Consider the following 24,182-nt stretch of genomic DNA (forward strand, 5'->3'; position numbering starts at 1 on the left):
CCCACCGAACTCATCTCTGCATACCTCGACACTGTTTTATCACCCCTTGTTCAATCCCTTCCGACCTATGTTCGTGACACTTCTCACGCTCTTAAACTTTTCGATGATTTTAAGTTCCCTGGCCCCCACCGCTTTATTTTCACCATGGATGTCCAGTCCTTATATACTTCCATCCCCCATCAGGAAGGTCTCAAAGCTCTACGCTTCTTTTTTGGATTCCAGACCTAATCAGTTCCCCTCTACCACCAACCTGCTCCGTCTAGCGGAATTAGTCCTTACTCTTAATAATTTCTCCTTTGGCTCCTCCCACTTCCTCCAAACTAAAGGTGTAGCTATGGGCACCCGTATGCGTCCTAGCTATGCCTGCCTTATTGTTGGGTTTGTGGAACATCTATGTTCTGTGCCTATTCTGGTATCTGTCCCCCACTTTTCCTTCGCTACATCGATGACTGCATTGGCGAAGCTTCCTGCACGCATGCAGAACTCGTTGACTTTATTAACTTTGCCTCCAACTTTCACCCTGCCCTCAAGTTTACCTGGTCCATTTCCGACACCTCCCTCCCCTTTCTAGATCTTTCTGTCTCTGTCTCTGGAGACAGCTTATCCACTGATGTCTACTATAAGCCTACTGATTCTCAGAGCTATCTGGACTATTCCTCTTCTCACCCTGTCTCTTGCAAAAGCGCCATCCCCTTCTCGCAATTCCTCCGTCTCCGCCGCATCTGCTCTCAGGATGAGGCTTTTCATTCTAGGACGAGGGAGATGTCTTCCTTTTTTAAAGAAAGGGGCTTCCCTTCTTCTGCTCTTAAACGCATCTCCCCCATTTCACGTACATCTGCTCTCACTCCATCCTCCCGCCACCCCACTAGGAATAGGGTTCCCCTGGTCCTCACCTACCACCCCACCAGCCTCCGGGTCCAACATATTATTCTCCGTAACTTCCGCCACCTCCAACGGGATCCCACCACTCAGCACATCTTTCCCTCCCCCCCTCTCTCTGCATTCCGCAGGGATCGCTCCCTACACAACTCCCTTGTCCATTCGTCCCCCCCATCCCTCCCCACTGGTCTCCCTCCTGGCACTTATCCGTGTAAGCGGAACAAGTGCTACACATGCCCTTACACTTCCTCCCTTACCACCATTCAGGGCCCCAAACAGTCCTTCCAGGTGAGGCAACACTTCACCTGTGAGTCGACTGGGGTGATATAGTTCGTCCGGAGCTCCCAATGTGGCCTTTTATATACTGGCGAGACCCGACGCAGACTGGGAGACCGCTTTGCTGAACATCTACGCTCTGTCCGCCAGAGAAAGCAGGATCTCCCAGTGGCCACACATTTTAATTCCACATCCCATTCCCATTCTGACATGTCTAACCACAGCCTCCTCTACTGTAAAGATGAAGCCACACTCAGGTTGGAGGAACAACACCTTATATTCCGTCTGGGTAGCCTCCAACCTGATGGCATGAACATTGACTTCTCTAACTTCTGCTAAGGCCCCACCTCCCCCTCGCACCCCATCTGTTACTTATTTTTATGCACACATTCTTTCTCTCACTCTCCTTTTTCTCCCTCTGTCCCTCTGAATATACCTCTTGCCCATCCTCTGGGTCCCCCCCCCAACTGTCTTTCTTCCCGGACCTCCTGTCCCATGATCCTCTCGTATCCCCTTTTGCCTATCACCTGTCCAGCTCTTGGCTCTATCCCTCCCCCTCCTGTCTTCTCCTATCATTTTGGATCTCCCCCTCCCCCTCCAACTTTCAAATCCTTTACTCACTCTTCCTTCAGTTAGTCCTGACGAAGGGTCTCGGCCTGAAACGTCGACTGCACCTCTTCCTACAGATGCTGCTTGGCCTGCTGCGTTCACCAGCAACTTTGATGTGTGTTGCTTGATTTTCCATCAGTCTTCACTGTGGAAGACACTAGCAGTGTGCCAGATATTGAAGGTGTGAGGGAAGAGAAGTGAGTGCATTTACCCGAGAGAGAAGGTGCTCAAAAAGCTGAAAGACCGAAAGGTACATAAGACACCTGTGACCAGATGAACTGCACCCTAGGGTTTTGAAAAAGGTAATGTTAGAGATTGTGGAGGTGTGATAATTATCTTTCAAAAATCATTGGACTCTGTCATGGTGCCAGAGGACTGGAAAATTGAAATGTCACTCCACTCTTTTTAAGAAAGGAGGGAGGCAGCAAAATGGAAATTATAGACCAGTTAGCCTGACCAGTTGGGAAGAGGTTGGAGTCAATCATTGAGGATGAGGTTATGGAGTACTTGGTGACACAGGACAAAAGAGGACAAAGTCAATACTGTTTTCTTGGGAGGAAAATCTTGCCTGACAAACCTGTTGGAATTCTTTGAGGAATTTACAAGTAGTTTAGATAAAGGGGATGCAGTGGATGTTTGGATTTTCAGAAGGCCTTTGACAAGGTGCCACACGTGAGACTGATTACCCAGTTAAGAGCCCATGGTGTTACAGGAAAGCTACCAACATGGTTAGAGCGTTGGCTGATTGGTAGGAGGCAGCGAATGGGAATAAAAGGTTTTTTTTCTGGTTGGCTGCCAGTAACTAGTGGAGTTCTGCAGGGATCGGTGTTGGGACCGCTTCTTTTTTATGCTGTATATAAATGATTTAGATGATGGAATAGATGGCTTTGTTGCCAAGTTTGCAGATGATACGAAGATTGGTGGAGGGGTAGGTAGTGTTGAGGAAACAGGTAGGCTGCAGAAGGCTTAGACAGATTAGGAGAATGAGCAAGAATGTGGTAAATGAAATACGATGTTGGAACATGCACGGTAATGCACTTTGGTAGAAGAAATAAATGTGCAGGCTACTTTTTAAACAGAGAGAAAATCCAAAAATCTAAGATGTGAAAAGACTTGGGAGTTATTGTGTAGAACATCCTAAAGATTAACTTGTAGGTTGAGTCAGTGGTGAGGAAGGCAAATGCAATGTTAGCATTCATTGCAAGAGGTCTAGAATACAATATCAGGGATGTGATGCTGAGGCTTTATAAGGCACTGGTGAGGATTCACCTTGAGTATTGTGAACAGTTATGGGCACCTCATCTAAGGAAAAAATGCACTGGCATTGGAGAGGGTCCAGAGGAGGTTTACAAAGATGATTCTGGAAATGAAAAGTTAATATATGAGGAACATTTGATGGCTCTGGGCATGTACTCACTGGAATTTAGAAGGATGAGGGGGGATCTCATTGAAACTTTTCATATGTTGAAAGGCCTAGACATGGTAGATGTGAAAAAGTATGTTTCCCATGGTGGGAGGGTCTAGGACAAGAGGGCACTGTCTCAGGATAGAGGGGTGTCCATTTAAAACAGAGATGCAAAGTCATTTATTTAGCCAGAATGTGGTGAATTGGTGGAATTTATTACCACAGGCAGCTGTGGAGCCCAGGTTATTGGGTGTATTTAAGTTGGAGATTGATGCAGTGTCCAATCAAGAATCTATCAAAGGTTATGGGGAGAAGGCCAGAGAGTGGGGCTGTGGAGTTGAAGTAAGCATCAGGCATGATTTAATTGCAGAGTGACTCTATGGCCTATTCTAGTGCTATGCCTTGTGGTCTTTTGGTTAGGTTACCAGTTTGTGATTGCTTTGGGGAAGTAATATATAGATTCAGATCCTAAACTTGCCAGACCCTGGTCTGTTTTCCGGAAAGAATCAGAATTGGGAATTCTGCTGTCAAGCTGTCTCTAATGTTGATCCATCTGGCTCTACAAAATGGAGTGGCTGAACAATAAGATGTTATTTATTGAATCTTACTCTGGGTATATTAATAGATCATTAATAATCCACAGTTGTGCAGAATTTTCAGGAATATTTTGATAGTGGAAGAGGTCAAATGCTGTTCAAGTAGTTTTAAGGAATTACCACAGCTGAGGTAAACCAATTGCCTGTGGTACAGTTGAGTTCTATGAGCATACAAGAGGAGTTCTGTTCTGTTCCGTTTTGTTTGTTTTTTTTTGTGAGGGGAAGGGAGATGTTGGGGGTTGACGATCGTGCTGCCTTCCTTTTCTTTCTTGGTTTCACGGCTACCTGGAGAAGTAGAATTTCAAGTTGTATACTTTGATAACAAATGAATCTTTGAACCTTTTGAGAGCAGGTCACCTCAGCTGGTTGTTTGACTCCTTAAACAATTAATTGATTTAGTTCTATGAAGATGCGTATTCTACAAGAGGATTTTCAATCTGTGGTGTGAATCCCATTATAGCTACAGAACAAAGAATTGACTTTTAAATTCCAATGCCTGATGTTGGCTTGGTCCTTCTAGTTTTCTCTGGCTGTGGGTAGATCATCAAGAGTCAACAAGTGACTTGGTATTCTGCATTCATCAGGGAGAGATGTTCCTTTAGCATCAGGTGCTGTTTAAGGATTTTTGTTTTATCAAGCCTAAAACAGCTTTAAAAAAAAAACTTGTCTATAAATCTGAAGAAAGCAGTCGGTGTTATTGCTTGCCACTTTTGTAGACAGTGTGAGAACTTCCCTTTCTCTAACGGTTGATACTGACGATCAGTCCGGCTGTTAGGATGTCACCAGCTACTCAAGCAGCTAACGCTAATGCTAACCCTGAAGCAAGAAACAAACATTATGTTCAGCCACCATAGAAAATAAAGAAGATTTAAAGTAAAAACTAACATTTTAAAAAAATGACATATTTGCCAATTAACATTTTGAATAATCAAAGATATTGTTAAGAAGCAACTACTTAATAAATCGTTTTTTAAAAATCACTTAATTCATTCAGCAAGGCACCAGATTTTACGAACTTAGTAAAGGTGTAACATAAATTCAGATCAGTTTGAATTTTTTTCCTAAGCATGACAGCGAAGGATACATCCTCTAAAGAGTTCCAATGGTTCACTGACAGTGAATTAAAAATTTCATTTAAACACTGTCAGCTTTATTTTCTAAAGTAGGAGAATACTAGTGGGTTTTTTTCCTCTTCACACCACTATCCCATTATCACTACTTAAGTATGTGAGGTGAACAATCTTACTACTACAGGACCTTGACAGGCAGTAATGTTGTCGTATATAGTGACTTTGTGTGCCACAGGCTTTATTAAATTGGTGGCTACGGCACAAAGTTGCTCCAAATCCAGCTGATCATCTGTTCTGCATGACTTGGTAGGCAGCACATCCTCTTCTGCATTTAGAAGGCTGGGGATTCACAATAAGATTAAAGTGATGTAATATGGCTTTGGCAATACTGTAGAGTCAGTGTTACCCTGCACAGGGGTTCCCAACCTTTGTTATGCCATGAACCCCTACCATTAACTGAGTGGTCTGTGGACCCTAGGTTAGGAAACCCTGCTCTGCTGGAAGTAGCACTTGTCAAGTGCAGTGAAACCAAGAGATTGTCTATCCTCCTCTATTTGAACAAAAGCAAGCATTTTCATGGTGTTACAGCAAATATTTGTTTGGCAGTCAATATCACTTTATAGGTGTTGTGTTGACCGCTTAACTTGCCGTTCAGTCGGGAAACATGGGAAGTGATAAACTTTGGAAGGTCAAACTTGAGAGTACAAAGTTATTGCAGGATTTTTTAGCAACGTGGAAGAACAGAGAAATCTCAGAGTTCACGTCCATAGATCCTTCAAAGTTGCATGCAAGTTTATACAGTGGTTAAGAAGCAGTATGGCATTCTGGTCTTCATTAGTGGGGAATTGAGTACAAGAGCAATGAGAACTCCAGTTAGACCACACTTAGATCACTGTGCTCAGTTCTGGTCACCTCATTACAGGAAGAATGTAGAAGCTTTAGAGGGTGCAAAGGAGATTTACCAGGTTGCTGCCTGGATGAAGAGGCATGTCTTATTGAGGATAGGTTGAGTGAGCTAGGGCTTTTCTCTTTGGAGTGATGGAGGATAGTCATAGTCATACTTTATTGATCCCGGGGGAAATTGGTTTTTGTTACAGTTGCACCATAAATAGTTAAATAGTAATATGTAAATTATGCCAGTAAATTATGAAATAAATCCAGGACCAGCCTATTGGCTAAGGGTGTCGGACCCTCCAAGGGAAGAGTTGTAAAGTTTGATGGCCACAGGCAGGAATGACTTCCTATGATGCTCTGTGCTGCATCTCGGTGGAATGAGTCTCTGGCTGAATGTACTCCTGTGCCCAACCAGTACATTATGTAGTGGATGGGAGACATTGTCCAAGATGGCATGCAACTTGGACAGCATCCTCTTTTCAGACACCACCGTCAGAGAGTCCAGTTCCATCCCTACAACATCACTGGCCTTACGAATGAGTTTGTTGATTCTGTTGGTGTCTGCTACCCTCAGCCTGCTGCCCCAGCACACAACAGCAAACATGATCGCACTGGCCACCACAGACTCTGGGTCTGTCCTTGCTGGAATTCAGAAGGATGAGTGCTGACTTGATAAAGGATGATAAGAAGCAGAGACAGAGTGGATAGCCAGAGACTTCTTGCACAGGGTAGGAACAGCTAATATGAGGGGACGTAATTTTAAGGTAATTGGAGGATAACGTAGGGGAGAATGTCAAAGGTTTTTTTTTTAAATACAGAGTGGCAGGTTCATAGAACACATGACTAGGGGTGGTGGTAGAAGCAAATACATTAGGAATGTTTAATAGATTGTTAGAAAGGCACATGGATGAAAGAAAAATGGAGAACTATACAAGAAGGAAGGTTCAATTTAATTTGGAGTTGGCTGAAGGTTAGCTCAATATTGTGGACCAAAGGGCCTGTACTGTTCTGTGTTCTACTCTAAGGTCAATTGTTCCCTCTATACTTGAGGGGAATCTTTTTATACTGGGGTGGTACGGGAAGTGGTCGAAGCAGGTACATGTAAAAGATCGTTGGATAGGTACATAAGTAGGAAAGGCTTAGCGGGATATGCACCTAATGTGGGCCTGTATGAGCATGGGCCAGTTGGGTGGAAGGACATGTTTCCATGCTAAGATTCACTCATGCTGTGCTGAAGGATCTACTTTGTTAGGAGTTTGAGAAAGTTGGTAGACTTTCAAAGACTTTAAATTTGTGTGGATGTAGAGTGGAGAACATTCTGACTGGCTCTGTCACCTGGTATGGAGGCTCCGATGTGCAGGGCTGCAGGGAGTCGTAAATTCAGCCACACCATCCCCACCATCAAGGACACCTTCAAAAGCTGGGGCCTCAAGAAGATGGTATCTATCATTAACAGCTCACAAAATGCTGGAGGAACACAGCAGGCCAGGCAGCATCTAGGAAAAGAATACAGTCCAAGAATGAAAGGGTTATCATATGAGGAACATTTGATGGCTCTGGGTCTGGAATTCAGAAGGATGGGGGGAGATCTCATTGAAACCCTTTGAATGTTGAAAGGCCTAGACAGAATAGATGTGAAAAGAATGTTTCCCATAGTGGGAGAGTCTGGACAAGAGGGCACAGCTTCAGAATAGAGCGGCGCCCTTTCAAAACAGAGATGGGGAGAGATTTCTTTAGCCAAAGGGTGGTGAATTTGTGGAATTTGTTGCCACATGCAGCTGTAGAGGCCATGTTGGCGTTATTTAAGGCAGAGATTGATAGGTTCATGATTGGATATGGCATCAAAGGTTACTGGGAGAAGGTTGGGAACTGGGGTTGAGGAGGAGCTTTTAAAAAAAAAGGATCATGCATGATTGAATGGCGGAGCAGACTCAACGGGCCAGATAACCTAATTCTGCTCCTATGTCTTATGGTCTTATGAAACTCTTCGGCAGGATTGGCATCTATCATTAAGGACCTTTACCAACCAGGACATGCTGTCTTCTCATTACTACCATCAAGGAGGAGGTACATTAGCCTGAAGATCCACACTCAATGATTAAAAAACAGCTTCTTCCCCTCTGGTCCATAAACACTACCTCATTATTTTTTTTTCTGCCCTGTGTTTCTCTTGTAATTTCTAGTAATAATTTTGCATGTTTGCACTGACTGCTGCCATAAAACTACAAATGTTATATCATGTAGGTCAGTGAAAATAAACCCGATTCTTCATGATCCTCTATCATGACAAACGAGTGGTTAACAATGGCAAATTATTGACAACGTCGCATAGAAGGGGGAGAGGTAGTTATAAATTCAGTAAATAATCTAATGTGCAAAGTACTAATGTGCCGTGAGATGGCCAGTATGGAAACTTTGGACCACCACGTATGGAAGTACTGTAATTTACTAATTCAGCTAATGACACCTTCCAGTGTTGCTCCAATCTCTGCAATATCCATGTGCTTGTCTATGAGCCTCTTCAATGCCTCTATCATACCTATCCCTACCACCAGCACTGGCAGTGCATTTCAGGCACCCACCACTGTGTCTTGTGTTTAAAATTGTACTTGCCTCTTCTTTGAACTGTCTAATACCAGAGAGCACTTTAAATATATGCCCTTTAAATATCAACCATGGGGTAAAGATCCAAACTGTCTACTTTATCTATACTGCTTACAATTTGATATATTTCTAACAGTTCTGTCCAACCTCTGCTGCTCCAAAGAAATCACACCTTATTTGTCCAACCTCTCCCTAAAGCACAAACCCTCTAATCCAGGCAGTATCTTGTAAACCTTTTCTGCACCCTCTCCATAGCCCTCCACCCACTATCCTTCTATAGTGAGGCCCCCAGAAATGACTGCATTACTCCAGATACCACCTAGCCAGAGTTATTTATAAGCTGCCACATAATTTCCTGAGTCTTGAACTTAATCCCTCTACTAAAAAAAGCAAGCATGTCATATATTTTCTTTACCACCCTATTGACGTGCATTACGTGGCCACTTTCAGGGACCTATGGAGTTAGACCCCAAGGTCCCACTGTACATCAGATCTATAGATGTGGCCCCCATGATTCCTTCATTCATGAATGTTATAGACTTGGACCCCAAGATCCATGTGTACATCAATATTCTCACTCAGTAAAATACATTGGGAATGTCACCACTGTTCTGAAGCAGAAATTGTGCAACTTGCTTCTCTGTGTGATGTGGATCAGAATTTTTGCTGATATCAATTGGGGATCAAAATTCGCTAGGAGAGCTCAGATAAATCCACTTCAATTTGAATAGCTCCAAGATATCTTCACATTCCCCTCCCGAGAAGACTATCAAGTCTTTGTCCTGTCTGATAGAGGCACTGAAAAACACTATTCTGTAAGTTGGCACCTAAGTCTTCAGAGTGGAACTTAGAACTTGTAATCTTCTACCCTCAGCTGAAAGTACTGTCCAGTGAGCAACAGATGGCAATGAAAGTCTCCCATTGTCTCACCAATCTACAAGCCTTACTAAACACTGAGAATATAGGTTTTGTTAAAAATTGCTCTTCATTCTGCAGTAAATTTCATTGCTGTGTTTGTTTTCTGCAACAGGTAGATCATTTTCTCCACTTGAAGTGTTGTATTCTGTTCCCATGGCAGCTGTAAGTATTCTGATATTTGAACACCATTGCCTCCCACCCCAGCCTGTATACTGTATTGTCCATTGTCTCCTTGTAAACTAAAGTTGATTGTAATGAGATCGGGAAGACACAAGTGTTTCATTGACTTGATGTCTCACTGTTTAGAGTTTAATCACTTGTTTGGTATGTTGTAAAATACTCTCAGCAGGGAAATCCATTGTTCAAACATGGTACTGGTTGGTGTGGAGCTCCAACCTGCTATTGACTCTTATTAATAAAGTAAATCTTCAACCAGGGCGGTAAGTGACATACAATGAGGATCAATAACTGGGCTGTTAAAGGTTTATGGGTTGTCAAGCCAGTGTATATCCTTAATTTCAAAGAGGATTAGTACATTAATATAACTGTAAAGATTACAGTTTTAAAAATCTGTCTTCAAATTTTGATGTGAAGACTTGTTTTATTTTTAAATATTAACATAATCTTGGGCCAACAGTTTTGCATGTAGAGTGATACTTTTCCTATCTGTCTCATCGGGACCAGGTTAGATCCTCAAATGTCTTGACACCCAGGAACTTGAATTTACTCACTTTCTCCACTTCTGATTTCTCTGGGGGTTGGTTCATGTTCCCTTGTCTTGCCCTTCTTGAAGTCCACAATCATCTGTTCGGTCTCACTGATGAGCCCAAGGTTGTTGCGGTGATATCACTTGACTCGCTGGTATATCTCACTCCTGTACACCCTCGTGTCTCCATGTCAGATTCTGCTATCAATGATTGCATCAGCAGCAACTTTATAGATGGTATTAAGGTACACCTACCTACACAGTCATGGGTATAGAGACAGTAGAGCAGTGGGCTAAGCACACACCCCTGAGGTGCACCAGTGTTGATCGTCAGCGAGGAGTAGATATCATTACCAATCCGCACAGATTGTGGTCTTCCAGTTAGGAAGCTGAGGATCCAATTGCAGAGGGAGGTACAGTGGCCCAGGTTCTGCAGCTTAGCGATCAGGACTGTGGGAATGATCATGTTAAATTCTGAGTTATAGTCAATGAACAGCATCCTGACATGGGTGTATTGTCCAGGTGATCTAAGGCTGTGTGAAGAGCCATTGAGATTGTGTCTGCCGTAGACCTGTTGTGGCGATAGGTAAATTGCAGTGGCTCCAGATCCTTGCTGAGGCAAGAGTTCATTCTAGCCATGACCAACCTATCAAAGCATTTTATCACTGTAGATGTGAGTGCTACTGGATGGATGATAGATCACACTGCTCTTCTTGGGCACTGGTATAATTGTTGCTATTTTGAAGCAGGTGGGAACTTCTGACTGTAGTAGTGAAAGATTGAAGATGTCCCTGAATGCTGCTGCCAGTTGGTTGGCACAAGTTTTCAGAGCCTTACCAGGTACTCGATTGGAGCCTGCCACCTTGCGAGGGTTCACCCTCCGGAAAGACAGCCTGACATTGGCCTCTGAGACAGAGATCACGGGGTCAGTGGGTGCAACAGGGATCTTCACAACTGCAGGTGTATACTCCCTTTCAAAACAGGCATAGAAGACACTGAGCTCACTGCCATTCATGATGTTGGGTTTCACTTTGTAGGAAGTAATGTCCTGCAAACCCTGCCAGAGTTGGGTGCCAACACACTGCAGGACAAAAGCATGAAAATAAAGTATTATAACTTGCTGGATGAACCATGGCTTTTGGTTTGGGAATGTTCAGCAGTTAGAATATTCTATTTTCATGCTTTTGTCTTGCAGTGTGTGGTCACCTGTTTGATATGTATCTGTTAATGAAGGCTGATACTGACTCTTGTTAAATGACTAATTTGTGTGTCTTGTGTCAGCCTCTCCAGAGAGAAGTCTGATGTGAACTGCAGGTCAAGCTGTTAGTTTTATTAACTATAACACCTGAGTGCAAATCTCTGCTTTATAACTTTAAAAACAGAAACATTATTGTTTTTTTCCAGCTGCTCAGTAAGCAGGGGGTTGCAATTCTATTTGCAAGCCATGCTTTTAGAGTTTCATTCTGAGTTATCAATCAAATTAACCTTGAGTGATATGGAAGCAAGAGATTGTTGAGGAATGGTAGAGAATCTGTTTCTTTGGCTATTTGAGTAATAAAACTGGAATTCCCAGCCCAGAAGGAAGCACATTTAACTCCAAAATGACCTTGATCAGGCCACTGATTTCCATCTGTACAGTCACACCCAATTCCATAGAGCTCCACTGGAGATAAAACACTAATTCATGCCATGTGTTACCTCGATTATTCCACTACTTCTGTCTCCTTGTCCCTGCTTTACTAAGTAGTAGTTTAAGCAGAACCTGTAGTGCAATCTACTATCAGCAGTTTGCAAACATTCAGTTGCAAAAGGTGCTTGTGAGAAACTTTGAAGCACCATCAGCATCAACATTCTAACTTTGTTCAGGTGAGCTACAAAACTTTCCTGCTCACAAATTTGCTGATCACTTGTTTGGTTTAATAAGACGGATAAGAGCTGTGCGGTGCTGACCCACTGAGTGCCTATTCTACAATAATCCAATTCACTACTATCGCCCGGCCTAGGCTGATCCCATTGGCTGACGTTGTCTGTCCTACACCGATCCTGCCTGAGAAACTATTTGGATCCACTCAAATTTCACTCAACCCTGCAACATCTGGACAGCAAAGATTTTAGAGAGGGAGGGAGAGCAGCCAGATCTCTTGGGACATATTGGTACAAGTGACAGGGGAAGGAAAAGCAATGGGTTTCTGAAGAGAGAATTTAGAGAGCTAGGCAGAAGATGAGAAGCAGGACTTCCAGGATAGTAATTTCTGAATTGCTGCCTGTGCCATGTGCCAGTGAGGGTAGAAACAGGATGATGTGGCAGATAAATACGCAGCTGAGAAGCTGGTGCAGGGGGCAAGGCTTCAGGTTCTTTGATCATTGGGATCTCTTCTGAGGAGTTATGACCTGTACAAAAAGGACAGGTTGCACCTGAACCCGAAGGGGACCAATTCTCATGGGCAGGTTTGTTCAAGCTGATGGGGAGGGTTTAGACTAATTTGGCACAGGGGGTGGGAACAGGAATGAAGGGACTCAGGATAGGATGGAAGGTAAAAAAGCAAAGAAAGCATGCAGATAGGCTATCAGGAAGGGCAGGCAAATGATAGGGAAAAATGCAGCCAGCTGGGTGAGTATCAGTGAATTAGGGGTGAAAAATCAAAAAGGCTAGCAAACACAGTTTTATTTCAATGCATGGAGTACAACAAATAAGGTGGGTGATCTTGTTGCACTACTGTAGATTGTCAGGTATGATGTGGCCATCACTGAATCAAGGCAGAAGGATGGTTGTAGTTGAGAGCCAAATGTCCAAGGTTACAAATTATATCGGAGGGATAAGAAGGTACGCAGAGAGAGAGCGGTGTTTGCTGGTAAAGAATGGCCTCAAATCAGTAGACAGATGTGACATAGGATTAGAAGATGTTGAATCCCTTTGGGTTGAGTTAAGAAATTGCAAGGGCAAAAGGACTTGCAGTTATATCAGAGATAGATGGCCTAAGGTAGAAGGAGATGAGTTATTAACTTCAAACTTTCTGCATAATCACTGAGTTGAATTGCACATGCAGGTAACGAGAGCTGTATAACTCATCTCCATCTACCTTAGGCCACAAACTTATCAATCACCTCTGCTGTGGACCAATTTCTGGAGGTCCAAGATGCCGACTTCTACAAACGTACAAAGAAGAGATCTGTATGCTCCACGACCGCTGGATTAAGTGTGTAAATGTAGGAGGGGACTATGTTGAAAAATAAATGTGCTAGGTTTTCTAAAATTGACTCCTCCTACCTTAGGCCATGAACTTATCAATCACTGCTCGTTTTACAGGAAAGTTACTGGCATGGTTGGAGCATTGGCTGATTGGTAGGAGGCAGTGAGTGAAGTAAAAGGATCCTTTTCTGGTTTGCTGCCGATGACTAGTGGTATTCCTCAGGGGTCAGTATTGGGACCACTTCTTTTAATGCTGTATATCATTGATTTGGATGATGGAATAGGTGGCTTTGTTGCCAAGTTTGCAGATGATATGAAGATTGGTGGAGGGCAGGTAGTGTTGAGGAAACAGGTAGGCTGCATAAAGACAGATTAGGAGAATGGGCAAGAAATTGGCAAATGAAATACAATGTTGGAAATTACATGGTTGTGCAGACTTTTTTCCAAACCGGGAGAAAATCCAAAAATCTGAGATGCAAAGGGACTTGGATGTCCTTGTACAGAACACCCAAAAAGGTTAACTTGCAGGTAGAGTTGGTGGTGAGGAAGGCAAATGCAATGTTAGTATTCATTTCAAGAGGTCTAGAATACAAGAGAGGGATGCGATGCTGAGGCACTGGTGAGGCCTCACCTTGAATATTGTGAACAGTTTTGGGCTCCTTATCTAAGAAAAGATGTGTTGGCGTTGGAGAGGGTCCAGAGGAGGTTCACAAGGATGATTCTGGGATTGAAATGGTTATCATACAAGGAACGTTTGGTGGCTCTGGGTCTGTACTTGCTGGAATTTGGAAGGATGGTGGGGAGGATCTCATTGAAAACCTTCTATTATTGAAAGGCCTACACAGAGTAGATGTGAAAAGGATGTTTCCCATGGTGGGGGGGTCTAGCACAAGAGGGCACAGCCTCACGACAGAGGGGCATCAATTTAAAACAGACATGCAGAGAAATTTCTTTTGCCAGAGGGTGATGAATTTGTGGAATGTATTACCACATGCAGCTGTGGAGGCCAGGTGGTTGGGTGTTTTTAAGGCAGAGCTTGATAGGTTCTTGATTGGACATGGCATCAAAGGTTATGAGGAGAAGGCCGCAGAATGGGGTTCAGGAGGGGGAGAAAAGGAACGGCCATGATTGAATAGCAGAGCAGACTCGATGGGCAAATGGCCTAATTCTGCTCCTATGTCTTATGGTTATGGTAATTTGGTCTTGCATCAGATGCTCTTTATTGACAATAGCTCAGCATTCAATACTATCATCCTCTCAAAACTAATCACTAAGGTTCAAGATCTTGGCCTTAATACCTCCTTGTGCAATTTTGATTTCCTCATTTACAGACCCTAGTCAGTTCAGATTGGCAACATCTCCTCCACAATCTCCATCAGCACAGGTGCACCACAATAGATAGATACTTCATTGATTCCTAGGGAAATACAGTCTCACAATAGCATTACAAGTGCACATGTATACAAATATTAGAACAGAAGTAAGAAAGAAAAAATAAATTATCTCAAATAGTATAACAGGAGGGGATCATCACTTCCTCAGCTATAGGTTGACTCATTATAGAGCCAAATGGCCGAGGGTAAGAATGACTTTGTATAGTGCTCTTCAGGGCAACACAGCTCTCGTAGTCTATTACTGAAAGTGCTCCTCAGTTCAGCCAAGGTGACATGTAGAGGGTGAGAAACATTGTCCAGAATTGCCAGAGTTTTCCATAGGATCCTTTGTTCTACCACAGTCTCCAGTTTGTCCAGTTTGACTCGTATAATGAAGCTAGCCTTTCTAATCAGTTTACAGAGTCTGTTGGCATCTCCAGTGTTGACACCATTGCCCCAGTGTGCCACCTTTTAGTAGAATGTACTGGTGACAACAGACTGATGGAACATGTGAAGGAGAGGCCTGCATACTCCAAAGGATCTCAGTCTCCTTAGGAAGTAGTGGCTAGTCTGGTCCCTCTTATACTCAGCCCCTGTGTTGATGCTCCACTGAAGTCTGTCACCAGGTGCATCCTCAGGTACTTGTAGGTCCTCGCCATCAATAATAACGGAGCAGTGCAGGCATATTCTTAAGTCCATCACCATCTCCTTTGACTTACTGATGCTGAGCTGCAGATGATTCAGCTTGCACCATTTGACGAAGTCCTTCACCAGGGCCCTGTATTCATCCTCACTTCCTCCCTTTATACACCAGCTATTGCTGAGTCATCTGAGAATTTCTGCAGATGACATGACTCAGTGGTGTATCTAAAGTCCAATACAGTCCACTGTGGGCCCCAGTGCTGCTTACAGCCACGTCTGACACACAGCTCTGAAGCCACACAAACTGTGGTCTGCTGGTCAGGTAGTCCATTATTCAGGATATAATGGAAGTGCCAACCTGCATTGAACGGATCTTTTCACCAGCAATGAGGGCTGTATGGTATTGAAACACTTGAGAAATCAAAAGACATGATCCTCACAGTACAGCCCTGCTTATCCAAATGGAAGTCAGCTCTGTTCAGCAGGTAGATGATAGCATCGTCAACTCCAGTGTGCTGATAGGCAAACTGCCCGGGATCAAGGGCTGATCTGACCGGGGTTAGAGGTGAGCCAGGACAGCCTCTCTAGGGTCTTCATGATGTGTGATGCTATGTGCTTAGCCTCCTGCTCTAGTTGCTCTACACTTGGGACTGTGGGCTAAGCACAGCTCCAATACCATCTTCAGATTTGCTGACAACAATACAGTTGTTGGCCAAATCAAAGTTTGTGAATCAGCAGAGAGGAGGGAGATTGTATGTTTTCTATGTTTTTAAAATCTGGCAGAGTGTGCCACAACAACGTCTTACTCAATGTCAGCAAGACTAAGGAGCTGATTATTGACTTCAGAGGAGGAAACCAGATGTCAATGAATTGGTCCTCATCAGGGGATCATGGATGGAGTGGGTCAGCAACTTTAAATTAGAAAGATAGGTAACTACAGCACAGTACAGGCCCTTCAGCCCACAAAGCTGTGCGAAACATGTCCCTACCTGAGAACTACCCAGGCTTTACCCATTGTCCTCTTTTTCTAAGCTCCACGTAGCCATCCAGGATTCTCTTAAAAGACCCTATCATTTCCACCTCCGCCGCCGCTGGCAGCCCATTCCACGCACTCACCACCCTCTCTGTAAAAATAAAAACACAACAACAACAACTTATCCCTGAGGCCTCCTCTGTACCTGCTTCCAAGCACCTTAAAACTATGCCGTCTCGTGCTAGCCATTTCAGCCCTGGGGAAAAGCCTCTGACTATCCACACGATCAATGCCTCTCATCATCTTATACACCTCTATCAGGTCACCTCTCATCCTCCGTCGCTCCAAGGAGAAGAGGCCGAGTTCACTCAACTTATTCTCATAAGGCATGCTGCCTAGTCCAGGCAACATCCTTGTAAATCTCCTCTGCACCCTTTCTATGGTTTCCATGTCCTTCCTGTAGTGAGGCGACCAGAATTGAGCACAGTACTCCAAGTGGGGTCTGAACAGGGTCCTATATAGCTGCAACATTACCTCTTGGCTCTTAAACTCAATCCCACAATTGATGAAGGCCAATACGCCGTACACCGCCTTAACCACAGAATCAACCTGCGTAGCAGCTTTGAGTGTCCTATGGACTCAGACCCCAAGGTTCCTCTGATCCTCCACACTGCTAAGAGTCTTACCATGAATACTATATTCTGCCATCATATTTGACCTACCAAAATGAACCTCATACTTATCTGGGTTGAACTCCATCTGCCACTTCTCAGGCAACACACATCAAAGTTGCTGGTGAACGCAGCAGGCCAGGCAGCATCTGTAGGATGAGGTACAGTCGACGTTTCAGGCCGAGACCCTTCGTCAGGACTAATTGAAGGAAGAGTGAGTAAGGGATTTGAAAGTTGGAGGGGGAGGGGGAGATCCAAAATGATAGGAGAAGACAGGAGGAGGAGGGATGGAGCCAAGAGCTGGACAGGTGATTGGCAAAAGGGGATACGAGAGGATCATGAGACGGGAGGTCCGGGAAGAAAGACAAGTGGGGGGGGACCCAGAGGATGGGCAAGAGGTATATTCAGAGGGACAGAGGGAGAAAAAGGAGAGTGAGAGAAAGAATGTGTGCATAAAAATGAGTAACAGATGGGATACGAGGGGGAGGTGGGGCCTTAGCAGAAGTTAGAGAAGTCGATGTTCATGCCATCAGGTTGGAGGCTACCCAGACGGAATATAAGGTGTTGTTCCTCCAACCTGAGTGTGGCTTCATCTTTACAGTAGAGGAGGCCGTGGATGGACATGTCAGAATGGGAATGGGATGTGGAATTAAAATGTGTGGCCACTGGGAGATCCTGCTTTCTCTGGCGGACAGAGCGTAGATGTTCAGCAAAGCGGTCTCCCAGTCTGCGTCGGGTCTCGCCAATATATAAAAGACCACATCGGGAGCACCGGACGCAGTATATCACCTCGGTCGACTCACAGGTGAAGTGTTGCCTCACCTGGAAGGACTGTTTGGGGCCCTGAATGGTGGTAAGGGAGGAAGTGTAAGGGCATGTGTAGCACTTGTTCCGCTTACACGGATAAGTGCCAGGAGGGAGATCAGTGGGGAGGGATGGGGGGGACGAATGGACAAGGGAGTTGTGTAGGGAGCGATCCCTGCGGAATGCAGAGAGAGGGGGGGAGGGAAAGATGTGCTGAGTGGTGGGATCCCGTTGGAGGTGGCGGAAGTTATGGAGAATAATATGTTGGACCCGGAGGCTGGTGGGGTGGTAGGTGAGGACCAGGGGAACCCTATTCCTAGTGGGGTGGCGAGAGGATGGAGTGAGAGCAGATGTACGTGAAATGGGGGAGGTGCGTTTAAGAGCAGAGTTGATAGTGGAGGAAGGGAAGCCCCTTTCTTTAAAAAAGGAAGACATCTCCCTCGTCCTAGAATGAAAAGCCTCATCCTGAGAGCAGATGCGGCGGAGACGGAGGAATTGCGAGAAGGGGATGGCGTTGTTGCAAGAGACAGGGTGAGAAGAGGAATAGTCCAGATGCTGTGAGAGTCAGTAGGCTTATAGTAGACATCAGTGGATAAGCTGTCTCCAGAGACAGAGACAGAAAGATCTAGAAAGAGGAGGGAGGTGTCGGAAATGGACCAGGTAAACTTGAGGGCAGGGTGAAAGTTGGAGGCAAAGTTAATAAAGTCAACGAGTTCTGCATGCGTGCAGGAAGCAGCGCCAATGCAGTCGTCGATGTAGCGAAGGAAAAGTGGGGGACAGATACCAGAATAGGCACGGAACATAGATTGTTCCACAAACCCAACAAAAAGGCAGGCATAGCTAGGACCCATACGGGTGCCCATAGCTACACCTTTAGTTTGGAGGAAGTGGGAGGAGCCAAAGGAGAAATTATTATGAGTAAGGACTAATTCCGCTAGATGGAGCAGAGTGGTGGTAGAGGGGAACTGATTAGGTCTGGAATCCAAAAAGAAGCGTAGAGCTTTAAGACCTTCCTGATGGGGGATGGAAGTATATAAGGACTGGACATCCATGGCGAAAATAAAGCGGTGGGAGCCAGGGAACTTAAAATCATCGAAAAGTTTAAGAGCGTGAGGAGTGTCACGAACATAGGTCGGAAGGGATTGAACATGGGGTGATAAAACAGTGTCGAGGTACGCAGAGATGAGTTCGGTGGGGCAGGAGCAAGCTGAGACAATAGGTTGGCCAGGACAGGCAGGTTTGTGGATCTTGGGTAGGAGGTAGAAACGGGAAGTGCGGGGTGTGGGAACTATAAGGTTGGTAGCAGTGGATGGGAGATCCCCTGAGCGGATAAAGTCGGTGATGGTGTGAGAGACAATGGCCTGGTGCTCCTTAGTGGGGTCACGATCGAGGGGTAAATAAGAGGAGGTATCCGCAAGTTGTCGCTGTGCCTCGGCAAGGTAGAGGTCAGTACGCCAGACTACAACAGCACCCCCCTTATCGGCGGGTTTAGTAATAAGGTTAGGATTAGTGCGGAGGGAGTGGAGAGCAGACCGTTCGGAAGGAGTGAGGTTGGAATGGGGACAAGGTGCGGTGAAGTCGAGACGGTTGAAGTTCCATCGGCAATTAGCGATAAAGAGATCCAGAGCAGGCAGAAGACCAGAGCGGGGTGTCCATGAAGAAGAGGAGGGTTGAAGATGGGAGAAGGGGTCATCGGTGGGGGTGGAAGAGTCCTTGCCGAAGAAGTAGGCTCGGAGACGGAGACGGCGGAAGAAAAGTTCCGCGTCATGGCGAACACGGAACTCGCTGAGGTGTGAGCGAAGGGGGACAAACGTGAGGCCCTTACTGAGAACAGAGCGTTCTGCCTCCGACAGTTGAAGGTCAGAGGGGATGGTAAAGACCCGGCACAGATGAGAGCTGGGATCAGAGGGGGGAGGGCAGGGTTGGGGTGAGAGGAAGATGGAGCCTCCAAGGGCCCAGGAGTTGACAATGGGATCTGAGGAAGACGGGGCTGCGGAGTGGTGGTGGGGGAAGGGGAGACGGGAGTCACAACAGCAGCACATAAAGACCCGGCCTGGAGTTCAAGGCTGGAGTCGCAGTTGGTGGTTGTGCAATCGCTGTGAAGGTGTCCATGGTCGTTGCTGGAGTCCGGGTTTTGAATATGCCCTGAGGTGTTGGAGCTGCCGAGATCAGTGGCAGGGGCCGCAATCTGAAGTTCATGCCTGCTAGCGTCGGGGCCGGCAGGCTCTGGAGTCCGTAGATGTAGGATCTTGCGATCTTTGCCTAACATGACAGTCAAAAAAACGACGATTGCAGGCGTGAATCCGACGGAGGATGAAATAACGGGTAGGACCATTACAGACGGCGAAGAAAGTGTCCGGAAGGTGTGGAAGGGTCTGGGATAGGGACACCAAGTACCTTCTCATGGCGGAGAGAGTCACCTTCAGAGCTTGATGGGAGAAGCGGCGAGAGGCAGAGTCAATAAAATGTGAGTACCTGGGATCCTCAGAAGGTCCAAACTGAGAGGCTTGGAAACGAATCCTAAAGCCAACTGGAGTAAGTTGGCGATGGAGGCACGTTCCAAGAAAGGATATATGGCTGTGATAGTGAGTCTGAGTCAAAGTGTGGTCGAAAAGTTGAAGAGCCGAAGAAATTACAGATGGGGAGCAGTGAGAGATGGTTTCACTGAACTCCCGTCGAAGAGAGGATCTAAACTTCTTCGGTGTAGGCATCACACTCAGCCCAGTTTTGCATCCTATCAATGTCCCACTGTAACCTCTGACAGCACTCTACACTATCCACACCACCACCAACCTTTGTGTCGTCAGCAAATTTACTAACCCATCCCTCCACTTCCTCATCCAGGTCATTTATAAAAATTACAAAGAGTAGGGCTCCCAGAACAGATCTCTGAGCCACACCACTGGTCACTAGCCTCCATGCAGAATATGACCTATCTACAACCGTTCTTTGCCTTCTGTGGGCAAGCCAGTTCTGGATCCACAAAACAATGTCCCCTTGGATCCCATGTCTCCTTACTTTCTCAATAAGCCTTGCATGGGGTACCTTATCAAATGCCTTGCTAAAATCCATATACACTACATCTATGGCTCTACCTTCATCAATGTGTTTAATCACATCCCCAAAATACAACCAGGCTTGTAAGGTACAACCTGCCTTTGACAAAGCCATGCTGACTGTTCCTAATCATATTATGCCTCTGCAAATGTTCATAAATCCTGCCTCTCAGGATCTTCTCCATCAACTTACCAACCACTGAAGTAAGACTCACTGGCCTATAATTTCCTAGGCTATCCCTACTCCCTTTCTTGAATAAGGGAACAACATTCATAACAGTCCAATTCGCCGGAACCTCTCCAGTCCTCATTGATGATGCAAAGATCATCGCCAGAGGCTCAGCAATCTCCTCCCTCGCTTCCTACGGTAGCCTGGAGTATATCCCGTTCGGTCCCGGTAACTTATCCAACTTGATGCTTTCCAAAAGCTCCAGCACATCCTCTTCCTTAATATCCACATGCTCAAGCTTTTCAATCCACTGCAAGTTATCCCTACAATCGCCAAGATCCTTTTCTGTAGTGAATACTGAAGCAAAGTATTCATTAAATACCTCCACTATTTCCTCCGGTTTGATACACATTTTTCCACTGTCACACTTGGCTGGTTCTATTCTGTCATGTCTTATCCTCTTCACATACTTATAGAATGCCTTGGGGTTTTCTTTAATCCTGTCTGCCAATGCTTTCTCATGGCCCCTTCTGGCTCTCCGAATTTCATTCTTAATCTCCTTCCTGCTCACCTTATAATCTTCTAGATTCCTATCCTTACCTACTTTTTTGAACCTTTTGTAAGCTCTTCTTCTTGACTAGATTTACAACAGCCTTTGTACACCACGGATCTTGTACCCTACCATCCTTTCCAGGTCTCATTGGAATGTACCTACACAGAACCACACGCAAATATCCCCTGAACATTTCAGCATCTCTAGGAAGAGGTACAGTCAACATTTCAGGCCGAGACCCTTTGTCAGGACTAACTGAAGGAATAGTTAGTCAGAGATTTGAAAGTGAGACGGGGAGGGGGAGATCCAAAATGATAGGAGAAGACAGGAGGGGGAGGGATGGAGCCAAGAGCTGGACAGGCGATTGGCAAAGGGGATGTGAGAGGGTCATGGGACAGGAGGCCCGGGAGAAAGACAAGTGGGGGACGGGGACCCAGAGGATGGGCAAGGGGTATAGACAGAAGGCCGAGACCCTTCGTCAGGACTAACGTTGTTGCTGCCTGGCCTGCTGCGTTCACCAGCAACTTTGATGTGTGTTGCTTGAATTTCCAGCATCAGCAGAATTCCTGTTGTTTGTGAGAGAAAGAATGTGTGTGTATATAAATAAATAAGGGATGAGGTACGAGGGGGAGGTGGCGCATTAGTGGAAATTAAAGAAGTCAATGTTCATGTGATCACTATCTCCAAAATGCTCTCCCACTGAGAGACCTGACACCTGACCAGATTCATTTCCCAATACCAGATCAAGTACAGCCTCTCCTCTTGTAGTCTTATCTACATATTATGTCAAAAAACCTTCCTGAGCACACCTAACAAACTCTACTCCATCTAAACCCCTCACTCTAGGGAAATGCCAATCAATATTTGGAAAATTAGAATCTCTCACCACAACAGCCCTGTTTTTATTACTCCTTTCCAGAATCTGTCTCCCTATCTGCTCCTCGATGTCCCTGTTACTCTTGGGTGGCCTATAAAACTATGTAATAGTTTCTTCCCCCAAGTCATCAGACTCCTCAATACCCAGAGCCTGGGCTGATACCAGCCTACTTCCCACTACTGTGCCTATTGTCTTGTTTATTATTTATTGTAATGCCTGCACTGTTTTGTGCACTTTATGCAGTCTTGGGTAGGTCTGTAGTCTAGTGTAGTTTTGTGTTGTTTTACGTAATTCAGTGTAGTTTTTGTATTGTTCATGTAGCACCATGGTCCTGAAAAACGTCGTCTCATTTTTACTGTGTACTGTACGAGCAGTTGTGGTCGAAATGACATTAAAAAGTGACTTGACTTGAAAAACACCCAGTAGAGTTATTGACTCCTTCCTATTCCTAACTTCCACCCACAGAGACTCTGCAGACAACCCCTCCATGACTTCTTCCTTTTCTGCAGCTGTGACGCTGTCTCTGATCAACAGTGCCACGCCCTCATCTGTTTTGCCTCCCTCCCTATCGTTTCTGAAACATCTAAATTCCTCGGTGTTGTAATTTCGGAAGGCCTGTCCTGGGGCCAGCACACAAGTCCCATTGCGAAGAAATCACAGCAGCATCTCTACTTCCTTAGCAGTTTGCGAAGATTTGGCGTGACATCTGAAACTTTGAAAACCTTCTTTAGATGTATGATGGAGAGTATATTGACTGGATGCATCACGGCCTGGTATGGAAACACCAATGCCTTTGAATAGAAAATCCGACAAAAAAGTAGTGGATGTGGCCTGGTCCATCACAGATAAAGCTCTCCTCACCAATGAGCGCATCTACATGGAGTGTTGTCACAAGAAAGCAGCATTTGTCATCAAGGATTCCAGCACCTAGGCCATGCTTACTTCTCGCTTCTGCCTTCAGGAAGAAGGTACAGGAGCCTCCAGCCACTCCAGCAGGGTCAGAAGCAGTTGCTGCCCGTCAATCAGCAGGCTCGTGAAGCAGAGGGGACAACTTCACTCTGCTTCATTTGCCCCATCACTGAAATGTTCCTACACCTATGGACTCACTTTCAAGGATTCTTCATGTTCTCAATATTTATTGCTTGTTTATATATTATTAATACATTTTTCTATTTTGTTACAGTTCTTTGTCCTTTTCACCTTGGTTGTTTGTCCATCCTGTAGGCTGATGTCTTTCATTGACTGTTTTGTGTTTCTTGCATTTACTGTAAATGCCCACAAGAAAACAAATCTCAGGGTTGCATATGGTGACATGTTTTCTATGATAATAAATTTACTTTGAATTTTGAATCCCATTCACCGGCAAGTGGCCCATCGCCTCGAGGATTCAAATTCTGCTCGAGTGCTGTCAGAATGCCTGTCTCCACCACCTTTTCAGACTGCATTCCAGACCTCAACCACCCTCTGGGTAAAAATATTATTTCTCTGATCCCTTCTAAACCTTTTCTTGCCTTCAAAAAACACCATCTGGTCTTGAACGTCTCTGCCTGGGAAAAGTTTTCTTGCCTCATTCATTGAAAATCCAGTTTCCAGTGTACTCTAACTGCCACAGTAGCTTTTCCCAGTTTATCAATATTGAAATTGGATTTTTACCAATTCACACAATTACTTTCTGGTGTTATCCTTATCTCGTTTCATAATTGTGTTGAAACATAATGAGTTGTGGTTACTATCCTCAAGATGCCGACATACTGCCTCTTCTTGCCTAGCTCCATTGCACACGATTACTCCAGCAATGTCCCATCCCTACCGAGATTTACTGCGGAAGTTCTGTCAGTAGTGGCTATCTCTTTATGGACAAATCATGACTTCTCCCTGAAAATCTGTCTGTTTCTGGAGATTGGAATTGGGTTTATT

The 24,182-nt window shown here is 45.0% G+C and overlaps 1 protein-coding gene across 2 annotated transcripts in view; it reads left to right on the forward strand.

Moving 5' to 3' along the window:
- LOC140201961 (annexin A4-like) overlaps positions 1-24,182 on the forward strand; it is a 116,555-nt gene that overhangs the window by 21,070 nt on the left and 71,303 nt on the right. For both annotated transcript variants that reach the window (XM_072266830.1, XM_072266829.1), the window contains one exon: positions 9,364-9,413. In XM_072266830.1, the coding sequence (XP_072122931.1) occupies positions 9,405-9,413 (9 nt within the window). In that variant the 5' untranslated portion in view covers positions 9,364-9,404. The remainder of the gene's footprint in view (positions 1-9,363; positions 9,414-24,182) is intronic.

Source organism: Mobula birostris, chromosome 8 (assembly GCF_030028105.1).
Source record: "Mobula birostris isolate sMobBir1 chromosome 8, sMobBir1.hap1, whole genome shotgun sequence".
NCBI classification, from domain to species: Eukaryota; Metazoa; Chordata; class Chondrichthyes; order Myliobatiformes; family Myliobatidae; genus Mobula; species Mobula birostris.